The sequence below is a fragment of the Phocoena sinus genome, chromosome 2 (genome assembly GCF_008692025.1).
Source record: "Phocoena sinus isolate mPhoSin1 chromosome 2, mPhoSin1.pri, whole genome shotgun sequence".
Lineage (NCBI taxonomy): Eukaryota > Metazoa > Chordata > Mammalia > Artiodactyla > Phocoenidae > Phocoena > Phocoena sinus.
The window spans coordinates 167,839,385-167,863,760 of NC_045764.1; the positions used below are offsets into that span (position 1 = coordinate 167,839,385).

Consider the following 24,376-nt stretch of genomic DNA (forward strand, 5'->3'; position numbering starts at 1 on the left):
AGTTTGAGAGTTTTGGATGATGCTGGATACACAGTAAGTACTCGGTAAAAATTAGCTTTTATTATTATGGCTCTTTGAGTCTTGATTGACCCCAAATTCCCCAACTAGTAAATGATATGCACTTGGAAGATACAGATGTTTGTCTATTCAAGAGCCTAGCCTGGTGCCTGGGGCAGGGGAGTGAAAGTGTGGTGTGGAATTACTTAATACATGCTCCGGGAAGTATTAATACTTATAAAAGGGCCGCACACAATTCACCGGAGCCCCCTTTCCCCACCCAGAGCACTGTCTTCCAGCGGTCAAGGGCTGGTGAATGAATGAATCTCTGAATGATACATATTCCTCTGTTTGATGTTCAGCGATAATGAACTTGTATGCAGGGTGAGTCACCAAGCGTGGTTCACGGTCTGTGCCTTGTATATAGCCGTACAATTCCACAGGCACAGAATCAAAGATCCTGGAAATTCATTCATTCGACAAACATTAATTGAGTGCGTGGCAACCTGCTGATTCAGGAGTTGGAAGGGTGTAAAATATTATTTTGAAGCTACACACGCAGGCAGGTAACTTCATGTTAGCGCCTGTCCTCTGGTCTTGAGCAAACTATACTTATACGACCTGGTTTATGAATTAATGAGGGCCAGCTAATCTTTCAGAATTCAATTTGCAGTTTTGGTCAAAAGCCCTTCAGCCTTTACAACCTGTCTTCCTGGGTTGGGCTAACTCCTTTGCTAGTTAAAAGGTTTCTGTGTCTTTAAAAGGAGGCGGTACCCTGTCAAGTGTGCCCCAAAGGATAGGCTGGAGGCGCGTGAAGTCCCACCCGCTTTCTGTGACGTCCTGTGTCCCGGCTTCTGATTGTCCGCCTCAGACGTCAATCGAGGGGCGTGTGTCTTGCTGGGACACAGTGGTTGTCTAACCTCTGGTTTGCGGAGCGGTCGGGTGTATTCTCCGTTCGCCCCCACGCCTTCGGGGCCCCCGCCGCCCGACCCAACGGCGGAGCCAGCCAGTGGTTCCAGGGGCGCCCTCCCGCACCGATCCCTCCTCTCTGGGGCGGGACCTGGCCCGACGGCTCCGGTCACTATGGTCAGTGGTCGTAACGGGGAAGCGGGGAAGGAGGAGTGGGAAGGGGGGCTCGGTAGGCGGGGTCGCCGCCCGGGCGCATGTGCACTCGCGGGACTGGGGGTCGGGCGCGAGGCTCGGCCGCCGCTGTCAGACCTGACGCGTTCGGACACCCCAGGAATACGGGGGGCCCAGTCCTTCCTTGGAAGGCCCCCGTGGACGGCCAGCGACGGAGACCCAGCCCGGCTCCCAGGCCTCCCGCCCCGGCGCGTTCGTCCCGGCTGTCCCCGAGTGCCGCTCGACGGTGGGCACCCGGAGGCTCCAGGGCTAAGGGTCGCTTCCGTTTTGTTAAGTAGACCTCCAGTCGGCAGCTCACGGCCCCACCCAAACGAGGGCTCAGCCATGAGAGACCTCCCACTCCCAAGCCCCAAGAGTGGACCTGGGGAGTGCAAGGGTGTCCGGACATCCTCTCTGACCTACACGTCAACAGAAGGTCTTTGGAGTTAGAACCCACGTGGAGAGGCTGTCTCAGGTTGTGAGACACGTGAATTAGGGGTCCTGGCAAAGCAAAGACTAGAGGAACCCCTGATTCAGAAGGCAGAAAGGGCCCTAGAGACCCTCTGAGCCAGGCCAACCGGGTCTTGGTCAGCTGGGGCCACTGAGGCCCAGACAGGGAGGGGGCCGGGACTGATCGTGGTAGACTTGGACCTGAACCCAAGCCTCTGGACTCCCAGTCCAGTGCTCTTTGTATTACTACATCAGTCCATCTTGGGGGCAAGGGGAGGCGGGGGACAGGCACTCTGCAGAGGACTGGGTGTGATGAGTGCCTAAAACTCTTCAACTCAGAGCCCCCCTGCTCCAGGGAGCTTGTAGAGTATAAGGACTGGTGGCCTGGCTTGTGGTCACACAGCCCTGAGTTCAAATCTCACCTCCATCCCTTGGAAGGCCAAGAGGCTTTGGTTGGTCGCTTCCCATCCCCGGCACTATTTTTCACGTCTGTATACTGGGCTGCTGTGAGCACCACGTGAGGTGATGCGAGTGGATCAGTTGGCTCAGATAATTGGGCACGGCTTTCCCTGTGAAAACAGGGTCCTGGAAATGCGCATGCACGGGTGCCTGGTTTTTCGTGCTCGGCCTCCTCCCTCCCATGTCTGGGCAGAGGAATGGGTCACCACTGTAGGCTGCCTCTGGCTTGGGGCACAGGTCAGAAACTGGTCACGGTCTGACACATTCTGACTGTGGTGTGGGCAGCCAGGTCGTCTGCGCTGGCCTGTCCTAGACAAACCAGCTTGCTGCTGGGTGTGGCTGAGGGCTTCTGGGGCATCTGGAAGCACCAGCTTCCTGCTTCTACCCAGTACCTAAGGGTTTACCTGGCTCTGCTGCTCCTGGAAGGGGACCCAGGTGTTTCTGCATCGCCCGCCAGGGAGTGGCCAGAGCTGAGGTAATAATGGGTTTAGCCACCCTGGAGCCGAGGCTGGCGGGGCTTCCAGCCACCACTGGGTAGCTGAGAGCATGGCAGGGGTGGTGAGGGCTGGGACCTGAACTTCTGGCCTTCGTGCTGCACAGTAAGGCCTCTGACTCCATCCTCACGTCTGCCCTGGACTCACAAGACCGGAAGTCAGAGGGCAGATGGAGTCAGAGCATCAGCCCTCAGCCTGTGAGGGGTGGCGTGGCTGCCTTGGAGAGGGATGAAGTTGTTAACTCACAAAATAGGACGTCTGCCGGGGAATCCTGGGAGGGTGGGGGCGGCAGAGGCAGTGCAGGGTGTGTTCTTCTGTTCACCCAGCGCTTATTAGCACCTACTGTATGGCAGGTACCGTGCTGGGCCCTTTGGTGGTTTTCTGAGTCTGTGTGGTGTAGATGGTGGTGAGTGTGTGTGTGGTGGGCAGAGGAGAATGTCTTTGGAGAATACGGTGTTTTCTTTCTGTGTTCGTTTCAAAGTCACTGGGCTAAGCTTGATGAAGGGTCCCAGGTAGAAGACACAGAACCCCTTGGGAATGCAGGGGCCAGGGTGAGGACAAAGCCTGGGGCTGCCACTGGCAGAGGTTGTAGGTAGTGAGGGGTCTCATGCTCACTCAAAGGGCATTTAACATTCAGTGAAGAATGAGGGTCGGATGTGAATAGCAAAACCACAGGGCCCTTCTGTGCTTTGTTCTTTGGTTTGTCAAACAAGCCCCAGTAGGTACCCTAGTCCAGCCCCATGCTGGGCACTGATGAGAAAGACAAGGGGCTTGCCCACTCTTAGGAGCTCACTGCCTGTTGGACAAGGCAGAGCTGGACACAAGCAATTCTTGAGCTACCGGTCATGACCTAAGAGGCCTGACCATGGGCTTGGGGAGCACAGCAGGGAGCCATGCACTCTGAGGGAGTGGGGAGTGTTGAGGAAGGCTTCACAAAGGAGTCTTTTGAATGGGGTATTGAAGGATGTATAGGAGTTTTCAGGAAGGATTTGGGGAAGAGTGTATTCCGGTCAGGGTGGGACAGTGTGCTTACAGGCCTGTAAACATGGTTAAGAGTGGGATATGCTGGGAAAGGTGAGCGGTCTGTATGGATGCAGGGAGCTTGGGGGAGGGAGGAGAGATGAGTTTAGAAAAGCAGGTGGGGTCAGAATGTGCCATGAAGGGCTTTGCATGCTGCACTGTGGGGTTTGGACTTTATTCTGCAGGTGTGGCTGGGGAGGGGCGAGGACCATAACATATTTTTGACAAATAAGAGATGGTTGCTTTGGATGCCTTCTGGCAATGGAGTGGACAGAGGGTTGGAAGTGGCCAGGCTGGAGTCGGAGACCAGCACATACATCTGTTCACTCATCTGCTCGTTATGCATTATTGTGTGGCAGGCACTGGGGAATCTAGTCATGACAGGCAGGCAAAGTCCCTGCCCTCATGGAGTTGACATTCTCGTGGAGGGTGACAGACAGCATGCAAGTAAACGAGTGAACCTACATGTCAGAGAGCTCTAAAGACATAAAACAAGTCAAGGCAGTAGGGGTGGGGAAGGGGCAACTTTCACAGGGTGGTCAGGGAAGGAGGTTGCGTCATCTGAGTCATGTAAAGAGGCAGAGAGTCATTCCATGCAGAGGCACAGCATGTGCAAAGGCCCTGAGGTGTCTTGGGGGAACACAAGGAGGGTCACTGTGACTGGAGCTCACGAGAGGGAGGGGAGCAAGGCCAGATGGGGTAGGACCTGGGTGGTTGTCATCCAGAGGTTGAGTCTTCTCCCATGTGAAGGAAGCCACTGGAGGGAACTGGGAAAGGGCATGTCCTCATCTGCTTCACATGGTAGAGCCTGTGCTGGCTGCTGTGGAGGATGGTGGGGATGGGGGCTGGGGTTGGGAGCCAGGAGGTCAGTTGGGCAGACACGTGGTGCAGCCTCCCTGGGGGCGGATGGTGGCAGCTCTGGCCGGACACAGGAGCTGAGCTGACGGAAGAAGGGGGAGGAGTAGAAGAGGCCTCCCCGGTCTTTGGCATGAGCTCTGTCTGGATGGAGGGGCTTTTGAGGATCTGGTGACACCTGGAGGGGATGCAGGGGTGGAGAGAGAAAGCAGTTAGGGGCACAGTAATTCTGGGATCTTGGTCAGACATCCCGGTGGCTGGTGGTGTTTGAGGCCGGAGCTCTAGGGAGAAGTCAGGGCGGGAGATCTGAGGGTCCATTAGGAGGACGCTATGAGTCCAGGGTCAAATGAGAGAGGGCCAGCATCTGAATTCGGGGTCTCTGCAAGGCCAGCCAATAACTGTGACCCAAGGCGGGTAGGGGTCCAGATGCAGGGTCTTCTCTGTTTCCTGAACTGAACTGCAGAGATGGGGGAATGTGGGTGGTAGGCTGAGTAACAGTGCCCCGAAGACACCCACATCCTAATCCCCAGAACCTGTGACTAGGGTACCTCACGTGGCAACAGGGGCTTTGCAGTTGTGATGAATTAAGGGTCCTGAAATGGGCAGAGTACCCTGGGGTACCCAGGTGGGCCCAATGATGTAATCACAAGGGTCCTTATAAGGAAGAGGCAGGAGGCTGGGAGTGAGGAGACGTGACAGTGGGAGGAAGGGGTCGTGAAGAAATGCAGGCAGCTTCTAGAAACCGAAAAAGGTAAGGGAGTGGCTTCTCCCCGTGAAATGTAAGATAATAAACCTTATTTTAAATCACTGAGTTTGTACTGGTTGCTGTTTGTACAGCAGCAGTAGGAAGCAATTCAGGACACTAGGCCTCCCCTGAATCTTGGGCCTCCAAATGTTTTTGATCACTCATCAATAAAAATGTTTGATTATCCCGTATGTCGGTGTATTATACATCATACCCTGAAGGAGACATTTAAAAAGCCATTTCCTTCCAGCCCCTGCAAACAGCCCCCTGTGGAGACCCCAGCCCCAAGCAGGCAAGGCCAGGTTTGGAGCCACGGGGCGCCTCTAGAAGTGACAGGGACCTTCTGAGGGGAGGTGGTTGGCTGAGTTCTAGGCCCTGGCCCTCTGGTGGTGAGGCTGCAGGCTCTGGCCTCTGCCATGGAGCAGTTGGTAGCTTGAGGTCAGGCCACGTGGTGCATTGTGGCTTCTCGGGGCTGGGCCTGGTTCACCAGGCTGACTCATGGCCCGGGGTCAGCACACCAGCAGAGCAGCCTCAGAGGGAGGTCCGGCAGGCTAACGGCTGGCCTTGCCCGCCGGGGCCCAGCGTGGGCCCAGGAGAGGCCCACCAGCACCTCTGAGCCTTGGCTGGGGGTGCACACAGAGGCACCCAGGGGTACGTTATGGGGGGTTTGTAGGCAGAGGCATGAGCCCAAGGCCGGGCTGCTAAGGAGCCATCAGGAAGTGATGATAGGGCCCACGAGGGCCCGGTGGGTTCTCTTTGTGGAGAGTTGGGGCAGAAAGGCACCCAGGTCTGTTGAATACCTTTGATGTGCTGGGTGACCAGCATCGAAGTTTCTCCCTGGATTGCCTCACTGTGTGACCTCGGGCAAAGAGCTTGACCTTTCTGGGCTTCAGTTTCCATTTGTAAAACAGAGCTACTGCGAGGCCTGAGATTATCCCCAGCGCCTGGCATACGGTGACCTCCCGGCAAAGGTAACTTAAGTCATTCAACAAGTGGTTACTTAGTGCCTTCCGGGGGCCTGCTGCTGTTCCAGGCACTTGGAGTACTGTGATAAAAGTGACAAAGGACCCTGTCCTTGTGGAGCTTCATTCTCCTGTTGTTTCGCCTCTCGTGAAAGCTCAGAGAAGCTGGATTCAGACTCTGAAGTGAACTGTATCTGTTCCAAGAGGGGCCCACGGAGAACTCACAGGAGGGGCAGGGGTTTGGTTTGGGTCACAGGTCATGTCATGGGTCAGACCTTTACAGCCTGCAGGACTAAGCGGCCAGGGCCCAGTCCTTGCAGCGTGGCCCTCCCCACCCTGCAGCTCCCTGCCACCCCACCGTCTGCTGGGGGTCCCTGGAGATGCTCGCACAGTGCCGTGTACGTGGGGTTCCTGTGGGCAGGGGGCGCAGCAGCTTGTGGGGTGGGAGCTCCTGCATTGCCCTGGCAATGGGACCTCACTCTGGCTCTGCTTGGTCACTTCCTTACCGGAAGCTTTCAGGGCTTCAGCGGCCCCACCAGTGGGGCAGGATCCATGGATTGGGGTATATGGATGGCGGGGCGGGGGGGGGGGGGGGGGGCGCGGGGTATATGGATGAGAGATGGGGATCGAGTGCGGGGTCCGCAGCACTATTGTCGGTGGTTATGTGCTGGCTCTGATGATCGGAGAAACATTCTTCTCTCACTTTGAAATGTCTTCCTCGACTCCATAGCTCAAAGCTGTTTCCAAGCAGAGGTGCTCTCTGCCTTAGTTAATTAGCATCTATTTGCAAACCAGCAGTTTAAGGCTAAAATCCTTTAGGATTAGGTAACCTGATTAGGTCTGACAGGACGTTGTCAGGCGAGGCCTGTCCTTTTTCCATAACATCCTGGAAATTTGGGGCCATGATTTAAAAAAACAAACCACCAATTAGAGTCAGCCAAGGCCAAACCCAGAGTATTGCACCTGATTTATGGGCCAGTATACTGAGGCTGTTCTTGCAGGGGTGTGACCAGGGTCGTGCCGACGGGGAGGGGGGCAGGGACCACCCGGGCTGACTTGGGTCACCCTGGGCTGCCAGGCAGGGATTTAAAGGCGCCGGAGCAGAAGCTCACTCCACTCACCCCTCCCAGTGGCGCCAGTAAACACACCTGGGACCACGAGGGGGCGCTGGAGCTAACTCACAGCTCCATCACAGGGCAGGGCAACCAACCTGGGAGCCATTTGTCAGGAGGGGTGGATCTTAAATAGTACTGAGTGAAGGAAAAAAAAGCCACGATATCTATAGAATAATTTGTATGCATATTTAAAACACGTGCATACATAAAACAACTCTGTATTTTAAAAAAGACATACATTCCACTTACATGAGGTCCCTAGGATAGGCACATTCATGGAGACAGAAAGCAGAGTGGTGGTTGCCAGGGGCCGGGCCATGTGGAGATGAGGGGTAGGGAATGGGGAGTTAGGGTTTCATGGGTAGAGTTTCAGCTGGGGATGACGAAAAAGTTCTGGAAAGGACGGTAGTGGTTGCACAACGATGTGAATGTACTTAATGCCACGGAACTGCACGCTTAAAAATGGTTACGATGGTATATTTTGTGTTATGTATGTTTTAGCCCAGTTTTAAAAAGGCAGATACGTATTGAAAGACGTACCATAGGGAATACCTGTAGAGGGTGGGGGGATGGCAGGATGGGAACAGCGATCAGGGATGAAGGGGGAAAAGGTGACAGAATGCCTTGCAGAGGCCGGTACTCACAGTGGGTCTCTTGAACCCTGCGTGTGATGAGCTTGGCTCTCAGTGACCCAGAGGCCCCCACCCCCCGCCCCCAAACTGCTGTTTAATATTTTTCTTTTAAGTTGACTTTTAAATAGCCTAAGTAAATTTGTCTCGAATGCCCAGTCGATATGACTATGGCAAGTGGAAAAGCTAGGGAGGCTTCCCTGAGTTGAGGCCCGTTTCCCCTTCCTGACCCACCTTTAACATTCTCATTTTGACTGGTGATGGCGGGCTTTCTAACATCTTAAATACTTATCTCTACATATGTAAGATTAATTCCTTATACTCCTTTCCACTCTCCCAGCGATACCTTCTCAGAAACTGCCCATCAAATAGAACTGATTTTATGCACCCTCCCACACCATTTGTCGTCTTTTTTGGGGGGCAGTCCAAGAGCGAGCAGCGTTCAATACAGCTGCGCTGCTTTTTAATCATCCATTGTTTAAAAAGACCCAAGCTGTAATTTTAAGTCTGCTGTGGGTAAAAACAAGACTTTTTGTTGGTGAGATAGGTAAATAACGGGACTTTGGAATGAAAGGAGACGGCGGGTGGGTGAGTGCGTGAGATGGGCATTGTCGAGTGGGGACACGTGCTGTTTCTGAATAGTACCTGTTTGTCATCCTGCCTTACCCTCGGGTCAGCAGAGGTGGATTTTTAAATTCTGAAACTCATGGGATCCCGTGGCTATTCGCTTTATGAGCACACTGTATGAGTGCAAAATTAACTGTACACCAGCCATTGGTATTTATTATGCCAATAATGTAAGTCTTCCATGATTTAGAATAGGTCCAAACATGTTCACTTTTTATAACTATGCCAGTGAAGTTAGTAAGTTAATAAGTTTTGGACTTCCCTGGCGGTGCAGTGGTTAAGAATCCGCTTTCTACTGCAGGGGGTGTGGGTTCGATCCCTGGTCGGGGAAGATCCTCCTGCATGCTGCGAGGCATGGCCAAAAAATTTTTAAAAAGTTAACAAGTTTTGTTTTAAGTTAAAAAAAATTGCATATGAAAATGGAACATTTTATGCTCCAAGTCCGAGGCCTTCTCACCCTTCAAAAGAGGCTAGCAAATTGGAAAGGAGTTAAAGGTACACTGGAAGCCTGCTTTCTCCTTGGTGCAATTAGAAGGTTTGAAGAAAGTTGAAAAGAGATTAATTTTTGCCCCCAATGTCGCCAATGTCTTCTAACCCCCATGTCCAGACATCACCTATAAATGATCTCTCACTCCACCTGTGATGAGCAGCCCTCAGACTGGGGGACCCTGCTGTAGGCACTGAGGTCTGGGGCTGAGCACTCTGCCTGTAATGGATGGAGGGGGAGCTGCAGGGGCCCAGCCTGAAGGTGAGAAGGCCCCAGACTGCCCTGCACACAGTGTTCCTTTGAGGCCTAGCAGCCTTGGTCCCTCTAGAGCTCCTGGACTCTGAGCTCTGTCTGCTTAGCAGTTTGGCTTGGTAGAATTTCCATGGGCTTCAGAGTCAGGCAGAACTGCAGCAAACCTCTTCCTGGCACAAGGGACCCAACCTTGTCAGTAGAGTGGGTTTAGTAATTGTCAGTCGGGATTAAATGAAATAACGGGAATATGTAAGCCTCGGTCCCAGAGCTTGGCCACACAGCTGGTGTACAGTAATGGCATCCGTTGTTATTTCATACATCTTGGGCTTAGGGTAGCAGCAGATCATCAAACCATCCTCCATGCGTTGGCTTTCAACCTCATGGTCACAGGATGGCTGCTGGAATGCAGACGTTGCATCAGTATTAAGTCAGGAAGAAGGAGGAGGCGGACATGCTGTCTCTGTTCTTTACATCCCAAACCAAAAGCCTTCCCCAAAGCCCCCAGCAGATTTTTTGTGAGTCCAGTTGGCCAGCCCCGGTCACTTGGCTGCCCACAGCTGCAAGGGAGGCTAGGAAAATCAGTAAGGAGGAGGTTAGGGTTGTTATGACTTAGCCCAGGCATTTTCCATCACATTGCCCAGAGTAAAACAGGAATCCTGTTTGTAGGGAAGAAATGGGTAATGGCTGATGGGAAAGCAGCCCATAGCATCTGCCCCAGGATGGTTATTTGATTCCTCCTGATGGCTCTCCCCTGCTCTGCCAGCCTGCCACTGTGGTGTCAGAGCAGAAGTGAGGAAGGAGCCTGAGACTGACTTAATTTTGCAACAAAGGTTGGGTACAGAATAGAAGCTTCCGGAAACAACACCTAGAATCCCTTCGCCCACCCACAGGCATTTGCACGCTCTCTTCCTTCTTTTAGAAATACTTTTCCTGTTGTTTTTAGGGACAACATTCATCTTCTCACTGTTTGGCTTTCGTCTGGGAAGATGCCCGGGCGTCCCACATCTCGGGAGGGCATGTTTGGGGCCACCAGAAAGGGAGAAAAAGGAACAAAGCATGAGTTCAAGGGAGGGCCCAAGCCTGATTCAGATGGGGTGGGGCAACCAGGGAGGCTTCACCGGGGAGATGGCTTTTATTCATTCATTTAACAAACATCTCATCCCCTGCTCTGCTTCGGGCCCTGTGAGGGCCCCTGGGGAATCAAGTGAATGGAAGGTCTCAGATGGTTTGACAGCTGCCCGCTGGCAAGGGAGGCCCGCGTGACTTTGGAGCCTTTGAGGGCTGGGAGCTTCCAGGCCCCCCAGAAATGCCGATTCCCAGTCACAGAGCCTGGATGCCGAGTACAGGAATCAGAGCCAAAGAAGCTCATTGTCAGACAGAAGTTTAGAGTCTGTCCAGGGTGGAGACCAGGTAAGCCTAGAAGTCCCTTACGCCTCATTGTACGATTCTGTGGGCCAGCTCTCTGCTTCTGGTGGTGAGCTCTGGAGAATCTCATCGTCAAAATTCAACCCATTTCTCCAGATGGGAAGGGGTTTGTAACACCGAAGTCTCCTTTTCAAGCACTGCGGTATTGGGTGGAGGCCACTGTCTAGTCAGTGAGGAGGCTGAGAGGCCGCCTGGTGACAGCTGTCAAAAACGATGGCCGGGGACTTTTCCTCTAGTGGGTTCCCGGCCGTTGGTTTGCTAAGTGCAGCTGGGCCCGGCAGGTGCTGAAAGGTCGGGGTCGTGGACCCCCGCCAGGTCTCAGGAGCGCGGAGGTGCAGGCTGTCGCCGAGGGCCGCGCTCCGGCCCGGGGCCCCCGCCCCTTCCGCCGGCCCGGCCGCGGCCTCGCAGTTCACCCTGCTTGTGACGCGCCCCCGTGGAGGGCAGGACGAGGCTGCGGCCGAGGGCGCCCTGCGGCAGGCTCCGGCCCTGGGGGGCAGCGCCCGGGCTGCCCGATCAGTACCTGTGCCAAGTGGCGAGGGGGATGGCGAGGGGGAGGCGGGAGAAGACGAGGCAGACCTGCTGGACACTTCGGACCCCCCCGGGGGGAGGCGAGAGCGCGGCTAGTCTGGAGGATCTGGAGGACGAGGGGACCCACTCTGGGGGAGAGGGCGGCAGCGGTGGAGCCCGGAGACGGGGCAGCGGCGGGGGCAGCGTGAGCAAGACCTGCACCTACGAGGGCTGCAGCCAGACCCCGAGCCAGGTGGCCGAGCAGCGCAAGCCGTGGTTGTGCAAGAAGCACCGCAACCAGATGTACGAGGATAAGTACAAGAAGCAGAAAAGCCACCAGGCCCTGAACTGCGGTGGGGCCGCCCAGCCTGGCGGCGCAGGAAACGTCAAACTTGAGGAAAGTGCAGGTGATACGCTCTCCACTGTTCAACAGAGAACAGGAGCTTTTGGGGATCGACCTGCAAGACCTACTCTTTTAGAACAAGTGTTAAATCAGAAAAGACGGTCATTACTAAGAAGTCCAGAAGTGGTGCAGTTTTTACAGAAACAGCAACAACTATTATATTAGCAAATTTTGGAGCAAAGACAACAGCGGTTTCCAGGAACATCAGTGTGAGGGAATTATCAAGAAGTCCTACACGTTTTTTATCTTATTGTAGTGGATGGACGTATTTTTATACTAAAGATGAATGGGGTAAGATTTGCCCGTAGAAGGTAAACAGTCATTTTCCTGTGAATGTGTGTGCATTTGGGGACAAATACGTATCGCGCGTTGTGCATCTATGACCCTGTTTCTGTTCTGCTATATTTGTTCATTTGTTTTTTTAGATTCCACATATAAGTGATATCATGTAATATTTGTCTTTCTCTGTTCTCACTTCACTTAGTATGATAATCTCTAGGTCCATCCATGTTGCTGCAAACGGCAGTATTTCATTCTTTTTCTATGGCCGAATAATTTTCCACTGCATATATATACCACATCTTCTTTTGCATATATATACCACATCTTCTTTATCCATTGATCTGTTGATGGGCACTTGGGTTGCTTCCATATCTTGGTTTATTGTAAATAATGCTGCAGGGAACATAGGGGTGCATATGTGTTTTCTAATTAGTGCTTTTGTTTTCTTTGGATAAATACCCAGAAGTGGAATTGCTGGGTCATATGGTAGCTCTATTTTTTAATTTTTCTGAGGAATCTCCATACTGTTTTCCATAATGGCTACACCAATTTACATTCCCACCAATGGTGCACAAGTGTTCATTTTCCCTCACCAATACTTGTTATTTGTTGTCTTTTTGATAATAGCCTTTCTGACAGATGTGAGGTGATACCTCACTGTGGTTTTTTTTTTTTTTTTTGCGGTACACGGGCCTCTCACTGCTGTGGCCTCTCCCATGGCGGAGCACAGGCTCCGGACGCGCAGGCTCAGCGGCCATGGCTCATGGGCCCAGCCGCTCTGCGGCATGTGGGATCTTCCCGGACCGGGGCACGAACCCGCGTCCCCTGCATCGGCAGGCGGACTCTCAACCACTGTGCCACCAGGGAAACCCCTCACTGTGGTTTTGATTAGCACTTCCCTGATGATTAGTGATGCTGAAAATCTTTTCACGGGTCTGTTGGTCATCTGTATGTCTTCTTTGGAAAAATGTCTATTCAGATCCTCTGCCCGTTTTTTAATTGGGTTGTTTGTGGTTTTGATGTTGAGTTGTATATCTTCTTTATATATTTTGGATATTAACCCCTTGTTCAGATATATTATTTGCAAATATCTTCTCCCATTCAGTAGATGGCCTTTTCCTTTTGTTGAAAGTTTCCCTTGCTGTGCAAAAGCTTTTTAGTTTGATGTAGTCTCATTTGTTTGTTTCTGCTTTTGTTTTCCTTGCCTGAGGAGACATATCCACAAAAAACGTTATTAAGACCAGTGTCAAACAGCCTACTGCCTATGTTTTCTTCTAGAGAAGTTTAATGGTTTCAGGCCTTACATTTAAATCTTTAAACCATTTTGAATTTATTTTTGTGCACTGAGGTATTATGTTCTATAAAACGAATCAGTTTGGAAGTTACAAGTTGATACCCCTGTGTGGTGGGCCTGACCCTGGCTCCCTGCCCGCCGGAGACCATGGCGTCTGGGATACTAGTCACACACCCGCAGGTGCTTCTGTCGGGGGGAGGTAACATTCACTGTGTCCTGCAGCCAGCAGTTCAGAGGCTTTCTGTTGGTGAAAGCCCAACAGCTGCTTTTGAAAATTGTTACAGCTTCACTCCTTTTTCTTTCTTTCAGAGTGAAGCATCTTTCAACCTAATATCAGAAAAATGTGACACTCTATCAATTCTTCGGGATCACCCTGAAAACAGGATTTACCAGAGGAAAATCCAGGTAAGGCAGAGGGTCAGAGGAAGGGGAGCCTAGATGAAACGGGCTGGAGTTGGGAGCAGAGAAAGAGGTGCCACTTTGAAGGTAAAAAAGGCTTCGCATTTGGACCAGGCTCCTGGGCAAATTAAAGGGCTCCCAGAATATTGTGATGTTGGGCATTTGCCTTAATGAGAAATCCTTTCGCTGCAAAGAGAAAAAAAAAATAGCACTTTTGTTTTTAAAAAGCTAGGCAGTCTCATAAGTGTTTCCTTTCTCCCTGAGACCTCAGTACGACATTGCAAGGTCAGAACTTCTATTACCCGCGTTTTACAGCTGAGGGAAACGAGGCACAGAAATTAAATGGCAAGCGCACGGCCCTACTGCTAGTGCGTGGAGGAGCTGGCATTTAGACCAGGCAGGCTGACCTCATAAAAGGCGTCTTTGTAACTGCCCTGCAAGGGCATCTCTCAGGAGGGAAAGCCCACTCCAGCCGGGCTATGAAAAAGTGGGTGTAGAGTTGCTGGAAGGATGCAGGGACAGTCACAGAACAAGAAGGAGCCTGGGTGCTCCCCTCGTGCCCCTTCTCCACCTCTCGGCTTCCCGCCGGGGCAGGAGCAAAGGCTGGGCAGCACACTGACTCTCGTGTCCCCTGGAACCCCCTCGGGAGCTGAGATGGAGTTTTCAAGGAGCGCATCCTTCCCTACGGCCTGCCTCTGGTGGGCCCTGTCAGCTCCACTCTGGTGGGACCCCTTGAAAACCAGCTCTGCTGTCAGAACCCTGATGGTAGGCAGGCCCGGGAGGCAGCCATGGGGACTCCAGGCCGTTTCAGAGGGAAGCTGACAGCCAGGAGCAGAGCCAGAGCGGGTGGCATGGGGAGGCCACACCTCCCAAGAAACCCTTTGAAGGACTGGCCAGACTGCTTGGAGAAGGCTGGGGAGGCCCTTCCTACCGACTCTGCAGCCTCCTGGCCCACCTCACAGGCATGCCCACCCTCACTGCCCCACCATGCACGCCGCTGCACCTCCTCTCAGTGCCATACCTCCAGGAAGTCTTCCTGGACTGCTGAAGTCTGATGTAGATGCCACTGCTCCGTGGCACCCCAGTGCTTCCCCTGTCCTCCTGTCACGATCATCTGACTGTCCATCTCACCTCAGACTGTAGGCTCCCGAGGGCAGGGCCGTGGGACCCCCCACCCCCCACCCCGTTCGTGCTCAGTGTCTGACACAGGACACACTCTGAGTTGTTTTATTTTTGTGCGATGAGAGTTGGGACACGGTGAAGGGCAGCCAGTCTGAGAGGAGGGAGCAGGTGTTACGTGAGGGAGGCAGGGGCCCCGGCCCTGACGGGACACGACGGTGGTGCTGTTGGTGCAGACACCCACATTTCCTCTGCCCCCCGCAGGAACTCAGCAAAAGGTTCACTGCGATCCGCAAGACCAAGGGGGATGGGAACTGCTTCTACCGGGCCCTGGGCTACTCCTACCTGGAATCTCTGCTGGGGAAGAGCAGGGAGATACTCAAGTGAGTGGGGCACAGGGGATGCTGGGTGGGCTGCCAAGGGGCCAGCTGGGGAGGGACAGTGACCTAGCGGGCACTCTCAGCCCTCCGGTCTCAGTGCGCTTAGGCAAGTCGCGTTGGGTGCGTTCTCGAAGACTCACTGCAAGGAGAACACAAAGAAGCGTTGCCCCATTGTTCTGGATGATCTCGCTGACCTTGAGTAACCCAGGCGTCCACCTGGTCAGCCTGGATCCAGAGTTGATGCTGTCCAGGGTCCCTCTGTCCCGCAGCTGCTGCCCGTAGAGATCCTCCCTTAGACCCTCGGGTTTTGGCTTAGCTCCAGGCTTCTCATACTTCAGCATCGGTGCAAACCCGCTGGGGTCTTATTCAGACGCAGATCCCAGTTCAGTAGGTCTAGGGCGGGGGATTCCGCATTTCTCACAAGCTCCCAGAGAAGCCGCCCCTGCCGCTGGGCCGCGGACCATGCTGGGGAGCAAGGAGCTGAGAGCTGCTTCTTACCCTTGGAGGTCTCACAGCCCTTACAGGATTGGATGAAGACCCCGGGCTTCCTTGTCAGACACCCTTCCCCACATACCCTGGGGAAGGGTGCAGAGCGGTCACAGGTCACAGAGCCCCTGTGGTTGAACCGTGGACCCCGGCACCAGAACTCCTTCGCGGAGGCAGGTTTCTACCCTGCCTTCCGTCCGGGGCCCCCTTGCTCCTGCAGCCATCGCCCCACTGGGTGCCACACGCAGACTGTGTTGTGGGCCCTGGGGATGCAGCAGCAAACGAGAGAGACAAAACACCCTGCCTGTGGAGCTGGCATCCTAACCGGAAAAGAGGGACAGTGGATACGAAGCGTACTTGATGTGTCAGACGGTGATAAGCGTTGTGGGAAGAAAAATCAGGCAGGAAAGGAGGCCAGGTTGTCCAGGGGTAGAGGCTGCAGTTTTAAGTAGGGGTTGGAGAGGTAGGGGGGGCAGGTGGGATAGGGCCTCACGGGCCTTTTTAAGGACTTGAATGTCGGCCTGAATGAGATGGAGCCACAGAGGGTTCAAGAGAGCAGGGGGCCTGATGTGCGGCCTGCTACGTGCAGGATAAATGCCGCGGCGCGCAGCCAGGGAGCAGCAGGGGACGTGATCCGGGAGAGCCCAGAGGAGGGGTGGTGATGGTGGCCTGAGCAGGTGGAGGTCGATCGCAGAGCCCTGCAGGGGTGGCGCCAACAGGATTCACTCGTGGCTGGAGTGGGGTGTGTGAGCAGAGAGAGGAGTCGAGGATGGGTGCCTGGGGTTTGGCCTGAGAGTTAAAAAAGCAGGAGCTCCATGTTGCTAAGTCCGAAATCCCCGTGGGCCATCCAAGCGGGGTCCAGTGGGAAGTACCAGGAGGGTGTTACCCCATTTTACAGATGAGTAAACCGAGCTTCGGAAAGGTTAAGTGACTTGCCCAAGGTCCCACTAAAGCTGGTGTGTGGCTGAGAGGGCCTGTGCTCCAAGTCCTGACGCCGTCCTTCTCCTCCCTCACCTCGTCCGGGCGGGAGTCCTGCCCTGGGTGTTCGTCCCTCGCTTGACTGGGTCTGTGTGTCGCCGTCTCTGTGTCCCCAGGGCTGGCACGGCGGGGCCAGCAGTGGTTGGTGAGGAATGAGTTGGGGGGATGCAGCGGGGGCTCAGGAGTGTGTGGCCAGGGAGGGGAAGGGTGTGAAGGTAGGAAAGCTGGGAACAGAGCTGTGCACATTCACAGCCTCACAGAAAGTGGCCAGAGGGGCCCTCCCAGCACCCCTCGTGGAGGCCTGTTACCATCACCCATGCCATGCGAAAGGGGAGCCTATGGCCCAAAGCCGGAGAGCGACTTAGCAGCAGGGCTGCGGCTCCCAGCACAGCACTCCTTCCTACACCTGCCCTGGCCAAACCGGGCTCAGATACGCCGGCCGGCCCAGCCTTTGGTGGTTTGCCTTTCGGCAGAAGCGCCTCACCTTCCAGGTTAGATGGTTCCACTTCACACACACCACCCTCCCCTCACCTCCCCTGTCCCACAAGTCACCTAAGCCTCCCAGGCCTTTCTCATTGTGCCTTTAGTCCCTCGTGAAAACCCTAGAGTCTGGTCTCCCCTCCCAGGGGACAGGCTGCGGTTACGCCCGTGCCAGCTGGTCCCCCAGAGCCTCTCCACTTGGTCCTCCTTGCGGGGGATGCACCCCCTTCTGTGGACCAATCACTTGGACTGTATCTCATCTCTGCTGCTGAACTCTGTGTCCTGGGGCAGCTCCTCGCCATCCCCAAGGGGACCAGGACAGGTCCCAGATGGGGCCGTGGCAGTGGGGGGCCTGCAGTGGGAGCACTAACAAAGCAGGGGTCCCTGGACCAGGTCTCGAGGGATGGCCAGTGCTGGCAGAACTTTAGTGGCTGTTTGGCGGGGAGGCCTGATTTGTGGTGTGAGTCGATTTCTGTAGTACAAATACTCTTGTCATGATTTTTTTTTCCCAAGCTACCATCATGGGGTCACTGAACAGGGAGTTGGGAAGAGATACGTAACACATGCTATAGTCCAAATCATATTGCCACCATCCACGCACAATAGACAAAGATTACCTCAAGAGCACAGATTATAATTTGTGTTTTAAAGTTATTTAAGTTTACATAACTTGATTCTTAAATAATGGCTGTTTAACACCTGGATGGCAAAATGCGTAAATTTAACAACTAGCTCTTGTGAGCAGGTACAAACCAGCGCTAGCACACCTCTGAGAAGAGCATCCCTGGCTAAGGGGACAGTGGAGGCTAAGGGTTTGAAAACGCAAATGGGTAGTGACTGTGGGGTGTGAGGGAAGCTGTGAGACTTGACTAGAGATGAGGCTGCTGAGCTCGGCAGGGGCCCTTCCAGGACACCTGTGCTGAGGAGCTGTGTCCTGAGGGAGAAGGCTGTGGCAGGTCACTCTAAGGTCCCTGTGGAGAGGGGACCAGGAGTGAGGGAAGGCTGGGTGTGGCCCAGGCCAGAGATGGTGTTGACACACCAGGAACCATGGGGACAGGAAGGAGGGACAGAGTCAACAGACCTTCGAAAGGTAGAATCAATGTATCTGGGAGTGGGTGGTGATTACCTCAATTTCCTCATCTGTGAAATGGGTATACTACCCACCTCCGGTGACTGTACAGGGGAGGACAGAACAAATCAGTGTGTGGTCCACGTGGAAGTGCTTTGAAAAGTAGAAACGTCCTACTAGAAAAAAAGTCCTAGTAGAAAAGTGACACGTACCCTCTCAGGTGTGTATGGGGGTGGTGGGTGAGTGGGATGACAGCTGATGTCACAGCAGCGCCCCCTGCAGTTCCTTGTAAGTACCAGTCTTTCCCCTCCAGGTTCAAAGAGCGTGTACTGCAGACCCCAAACGACCTTCTGGCTGCTGGCTTCGAGGAGCACAAGTTCCAAAACTTCTTTAATGCTGTGAGTTAACCTGGGCACGACAGCTGAGGGGCCAGGTCCTCCCTCGCTGGCAGAGCAGACAGGAGCGGGCACTGGCCGGAGTCCCCTCACCGCCCAGGGCTCTGTGGTTGCGCCCCTCTGGCTCCTCCCAGCTGGGGAAGGGCTGAGGGTTGCTTCCTGCTTGTGGGGACGTCGAGGGAACAGGGAGCCCAGGGCCCTGCCGTCTCTCTGGGAGGAGGTGCCTCCTTTGGGGCACTAGCTCTCAGGCTGGAAACTTCCCCCAGCCTCCTTCAGCCCCTCCCCTCTCCACCCCATTTCCCCGGACCCCACTAGTGAAGGCGGTGGGGTTGGAAGACTGTCAGTTCTGAATCTGTAAATAAGAATTGCAACCACGGCAGTGAGGAGGGAGACTAACCGCTGCTCCTTAGACGTGACTCCGGGCTAGGGGACTCACTACAGAATATCTCTAACCCTGTTACTGAGCTTTGGTGGGATCTCTGATTGATTGATTTTGGCGCCTCAACTTGAGGATTTGAAGATGGAAATGCCCGTGGAGGGAGGGGCGGGGCCTGCCCGTCCCCTGGCTGAGGGCCCAAGGGCTGCAGTTTTACAGTGTGGTAGAGCTCGTGGAGAAGGACAGCTCTGTGTCCAGCCTGCTGAAGGTGTTCAACGACCAGAGCTCCTCGGACCGAATCGTGCAGTTCCTGCGCCTGCTCACGTCAGCCTTCATCAGGAACCGCGGAGACTTCTTCCGACATTTCATCGATGAGGAGATGGACATCAAAGACTTCTGCACTCACGTAGGTCCTCGGGGCCCAGGCTTTGGGGACTCGGCCTCTGGCCCTGGGCTCCGCTCTCATCCCTCTCTCCTTAGGAGACCTTAGCACCAGCATTCCCTAACCAGGGAACCTGGGTGTCATGTCTACATTGCAATTCAAAGAGCACTAGGTTAGCAAGCCGGAACACATCCTCCTTCTGCCCAAACTGTGTGGCTTTGGGCAAGTCACTTTCCCTCTCTGGGCCTCAGATTTCTCATCTGAGAAATAAGGGCTTTGGACTAGACTGTTTACAAAATTACAGAGTAGCAACCCCAGAGTCACATTTGCCCAAGACCTGTTTTGTTTATGATGTATGGTATTTACCTGAAAGAGCTGCCAACATTTAAACATTGGGCAATTTTCGTATGAATGTCTGGATTTCTCTGGAAAAATCAGAAGATCCAGCTCCCCAGGCCTTATTCCTTTTTGGTTTTCTTTTATAAACTTATTTTTTATTTATATTATTTATTTTTGGCTGCTTTGGGTCTTCGTTGCTGTGCGTGGGCTTTCTCTAGTTGCAGTGAGCGGGGGCTACTCTTTGTTGCGATGTGCGGGCTTCTCATTGCGGTGGCTTCCCTTGCTGCGGAGCACAGGCTCTAGGTGCACGGGCTTCAGCAGTTGTGGCTCACGGGCTCTAGAGCGCAGGCTCAGTAGTTGTGGCACACGGGCTTAGTTGCTCTGCGGCACGTGGGATCTTCCCGGACCAGGGATCAAACCCGTGTCCCTCGCATTGGCAGGCGGATTCTTAAGCACTGCGCCACCAGGGAAGTCCTTCCCAGGGCTTCTTCTTGCCCGGCAGTCATCAGCAGGAGCTAAATGGCAGCTGCCCTAGTTATTGGGACTCAGTAGGCAGCTTGTCTCTCCATTGACTCACCCACTCGCTCACGTAGCCCTCTGTAAGCACATAAGCTTGAAATCCCTTTATGATAAAGTCCCTTTCTGCTGAGATTCTTTGACTCTGTGCATTAGGAAGCCCAAGCTGAAAAACTCCTGCTCCCCTTTCCAGATTCTTCAAAGTAGTGTCCTCTTCTCACAACTAGGGGGTCCAGAATCAAAAAGATCTAGATTCAAGCCTTGCAACCGTGGCAATTTCTATGTTACCTCCTCAGTGAGCCTGCGTTTCCTCCTCTGGAAAATGCAGATGTCAACATCTGCCTCACAGGTTGTTGTGGAGATTATTTCCCAGCGCAGAGGTTTTGACCTAGGACCACGAAAGCCAGGGTTGGACCTCTCACTTGTCCTCTGCCAGGCCTCCATCCTCAACTGGGTTGTTTTTTCATTGTGACCTTTGCAGGAAGTAGAGCCCATGGCCATGGAGTGTGACCACATCCAGATCACGGCCCTGTCCCAGGCACTGAACATTGCCCTGCAGGTGGAGTATGTGGACGAAATGGACACGGCCCTGAACCACCACGTGTTCCCCGAGGCTGCCATCCCTTCCGTTTACCTGCTCTATAAAACTTCCCACTACAACATCCTTTATACAGCCGATAAACGTTGATTAATTTTAGGCCACGCAGTGGAGCCTGTCACCTAACGGGACTGCGCTTTTGCTTTTTTTTTTTTTTTTGCGGTACGCGGGCCTCTCACTGCTGTGGCCTCTCCTGCTGCGGAGCACAGGCTCCGGACGCGCAGGCTCAGCGGCCATGGCTCACGGGCCTAGCCACTCCGCGGCATGTGGGATCTTCCCGGACCGGGGCACGAACCCGTGTCCCCTGCATCGGCAGGCGGACTCTCAACCACTGCGCCACCAGGGAAGCCCTACGGGACTGCATTCTGAATGGAACATTTACAGCTTTTCAAGTTTTTAAAGCGATTTAGACTATAGTTAGAAAATGTGCAGCCTTTTGGGCAGAGTCACTGGGAATAAGGTCTACTCACTACGGACTGGTGGTAACTTGGCGATATTTTTAATATTTATCTTCATGGAGGATCAAATGTTTTCTAACTCTGGGCTAGGAAGCCATATGCCCTGGCTCTACCCCAGTTCTGAGACCTTGCATAGGACACCTCCTCTCTCTGGGCCCAATTCTTCGTCTGCAGGAGGTTCCTGCCAGGGTTGACATTCCATTGTTGTATAAAAATGGGGTCCTCTGGTTTATTTTCACCAGGGGCAGTGCCTCTCTATAGGAGAAGAAAAGCCCAAGATCAGCTGTCTTGAGTGGCTTACCAGTTCTATAAAAAATCAAGTCCAGTCAGCTGTTGGACTGGACTTGGGCGCACGGTGAATTGAGGCCAATTTGAATGCGAGGGCTTCAGTGTACTTCCAAGCATTCATGACTGTTTTCTTACCCCTGACTTGAGGAAAAAGATACTTTTATGCCAAAGTCTAGAAAGAGGCCTGTAGCCATCAGCGTGAAGCCCGAGTTGTTGGGCCCCTCTATCTCCCTCAGGGCCACAACTGCCTGCTTTCTGGCGGGCAGCCCTGCAGGGTTCTGCCGCCAGCCCCACCTGGACAGACACTGAGAAAGCCTAAGGTCTGGGACCAAGAAGGTGTCTCATCGTCCCCAGCACATCCTGGAAGTAGAATATGGATCCTCAGCCAGGTGGAGACATCGCCCAGCACATGTAGCCGTAGACTCCAGCTGAGCAGAACAGACAAGGTTTTTTGAGGCTGTCTTTGGCTTCCTTTCCCCTTCCCCCGCTTCTGTTTGGCTTATGGGCTGGCTAGAGGTTAGTGGGAAAGAACAGAGATAAGCCGAGGAGACTGGCAGTGGGGAGATCACCTCTGGGGAAACTGCCTGGTAGCCAAGAGCCCTGGTGCTTGCCAGTCTCCCTGTTCATCCGCCTGGACACATGCCCCTTAATAACCTCCTCACCTTGCTGCCTCAGGGTCTCGAGGAGCCCTGGCTGGGCTGGGGCGCTGCCAGCAAGCTCTCTTCCTCTCTGGGAAGAAATGGAGAATGCAAGGGCGTGGAACTGCCTTCCTTAATCGAAGGCCTCACAGGTTCCATTCTGCAGGGGTCTGTTAGAATCTGTTGGTGCTGCAGTGCCAGGGTGTGGTGTCTGCCGACAGGCAAACTGTGCACCAGGAGGACTGGGTGACAGACTGCTCCCAACCCTTGTATACATATGTCAGTTTGGTATCAGTCTTCCGCCTTTGTGAAAACTGATGTCAGGGTGCTTTTAATGCCAGGCAGGGACCCAGGTTCCCATACTGCCCTTGGCTGGAACTTGGACCCCAAGGGCTCAAGCTGAGTGACTGTCACTTTTTCACAGGAATGTAAAGCTGACCCTGATCTCTGAATTGGTTCAGTGATCCCACCTTGCTCTGGACAGGAGTGCTGTGACAAGTATACTGTAAGGGTGGGGTAGCATGTTACCTGTTTTGTGAGTATCACGATCCCTGTTTCCAAACTGAAGGACACTGAGCTGAATCTTGGCTGCTCTGAGCAGTTGTGAGGTGGGTCCCGGGCCTCCAGCTGGGCTCTCGAGCACAGTATAATCAGCACTGGCTGCCGCTTAACGGCATTTGTAGCTTGTGTAGCATTCGCAGAAGCAAAGCTTTCTCTTTGGCAGACAGGCTGGAGAAATTCCCCCCGAGGTGTGTCTGTGCTGTGTTTCCAGGCCGGAGAGGCTGCCAGTGCCCATGTGGGACCCTCTTCCCAGGAGAGATCCTATCAGTTTAGAATCAGAATGCCCAAGAGAGGCAGGCTGTTTTCATGACCTTCCTCTCTGCTCTCCCATTTTTCATAAAACCATTGGCCAAATCCAAACCACTGCTCTCTTCCCTTCACATCTGCCCTCAGATCTTGCCTCTGAAGGGAAAGCACTATGGAGGAAAGGAGTGGCAGAATTCAGAGAAGCTTTAAGTAACAAATGTAAACTCCAGTCACCCGTGGACACTGCCCTGCTTATGTACCGCAACCAGTCACGCCAGCAATCACACTCCCTGGGTAATTCTTCACCCACCCCACAAAGCCTTCTCTTTGCAGACCAAAAGCTGGAAGGAAGGTTGCTTTCAGAGTTTGTCTTTACAACTGCACATGTGTTACCTTCCTTCCAAAGGGAACTTTACAAACCAGTGTGAATATCTGGCAACAAAAAACACTGTCCTTGCTTTTGGTTCCTACTTTAAGCACAGACTGGCTCTGGAGCCACGCTGCCTGGGTTCAGATCTTCAGCTTTGCCACTAACTAGTTATGTGACCTTGGCCAAGTCCCTTCACCTCCAAGTTCCAGTTCCCACATTAGTGAAATGGAGACAACACATCACAGAATTATCGGTTCAAGTGGAACAAGATTACATGTGAAAACAATCGCAAGACCTGGCGCCTAGCGAGCGCCCTACAAGTGGGATGCTTCCCCCCCATGGACCCTTCCTTCCCAGCGGGCTGCGGCAGAACACTGCAAGATGGGAAAACACGCCACCTTGGCAGTGGCACTGTGGTTTCCCAAACAGGGAAGAAGTCTAAGGACCAAACGCATTCCCGTGCTGAGCGGAAATAGGGGCAGGGGCTGTGGCTCAGTAAATGGTTCCCCAGGGGCCCCTTGTCCCGTGGGATGTAGGCCAGGCCCACAGCTTCCTCGGGCAATGGGTAAAAACATTTTCCTAGCATTAAAATGGTTTCCATAACAACTGTTCGTCCTGGCTTCTTAATAGTTGGTACCTGGCATGCACCAAAAATCAACACTACTGTCCCATGGGGCTTGTACGTGTGAGTGGACTAGCACGGGTAGGAGTGTCCTTGTTTAGTGAAAGGTCCATACACTCAGGAAATTCTGTCCTTGGGCTGGGCTGGAGGTGCCAAAGGAACCACAGGCCTCACCAAAGCTTCACCTCATCAGGTCAGAGAGCAAAACTGTCAGGGAGGCTGGCCCTATCTTTTAAAACCTAGCTCTTTAACACGTTACCCCACAAAAAGGAATTTGCTGTTAGAGGGCAAGGACAGGCTGTCACAGGACATTAGTGGCTCTGTTTGGCCTGTGACAAGTGTCCTCAGGCCTCTCATGGCTCAGGTGCTGCTAAGGGACCCTGACCCTGCGTATACTTCCACTGTATCATTTGGAAAATGGAGAGCCCCCCTGCCATCCTCTGATAGCTGTCACTCAGGGGCTTCACAGACTAGGGCTGTTTTCTTCTGCATTCTCCTCTCCCAGTCACTGGTGACACTGGGGAGACAGGCTCTGGCAACACTGCTGACTTTTA

At 53.6% G+C, this 24,376-nt stretch overlaps 2 protein-coding genes across 2 annotated transcripts; both read left to right on the forward strand.

Annotated features, from left to right (window-relative positions):
• Positions 1-902: 902 nt before the first annotated feature.
• On the forward strand, positions 903-24,009 carry OTUB2 (OTU deubiquitinase, ubiquitin aldehyde binding 2). The gene is made up of 6 exons (XM_032621632.1): positions 903-1,083; positions 13,432-13,527; positions 14,905-15,023; positions 18,347-18,431; positions 19,016-19,210; positions 20,523-24,009. Exons 1-6 carry the CDS (start codon positions 1,081-1,083, stop codon positions 20,727-20,729), a joined length of 705 nt encoding a protein of 234 aa, XP_032477523.1. The 5' UTR covers positions 903-1,080; the 3' UTR covers positions 20,730-24,009.
• LOC116749884 (regulatory factor X-associated protein-like) lies at positions 1,161-11,759 on the forward strand. The gene is given in 5 exon segments (XM_032624692.1): positions 1,161-1,363; positions 2,339-2,500; positions 2,626-2,716; positions 10,952-11,230; positions 11,232-11,759. Coding segments are annotated over 5 exon segments (1,263 nt in total).
• Positions 24,010-24,376: the final 367 nt, after the last annotated feature.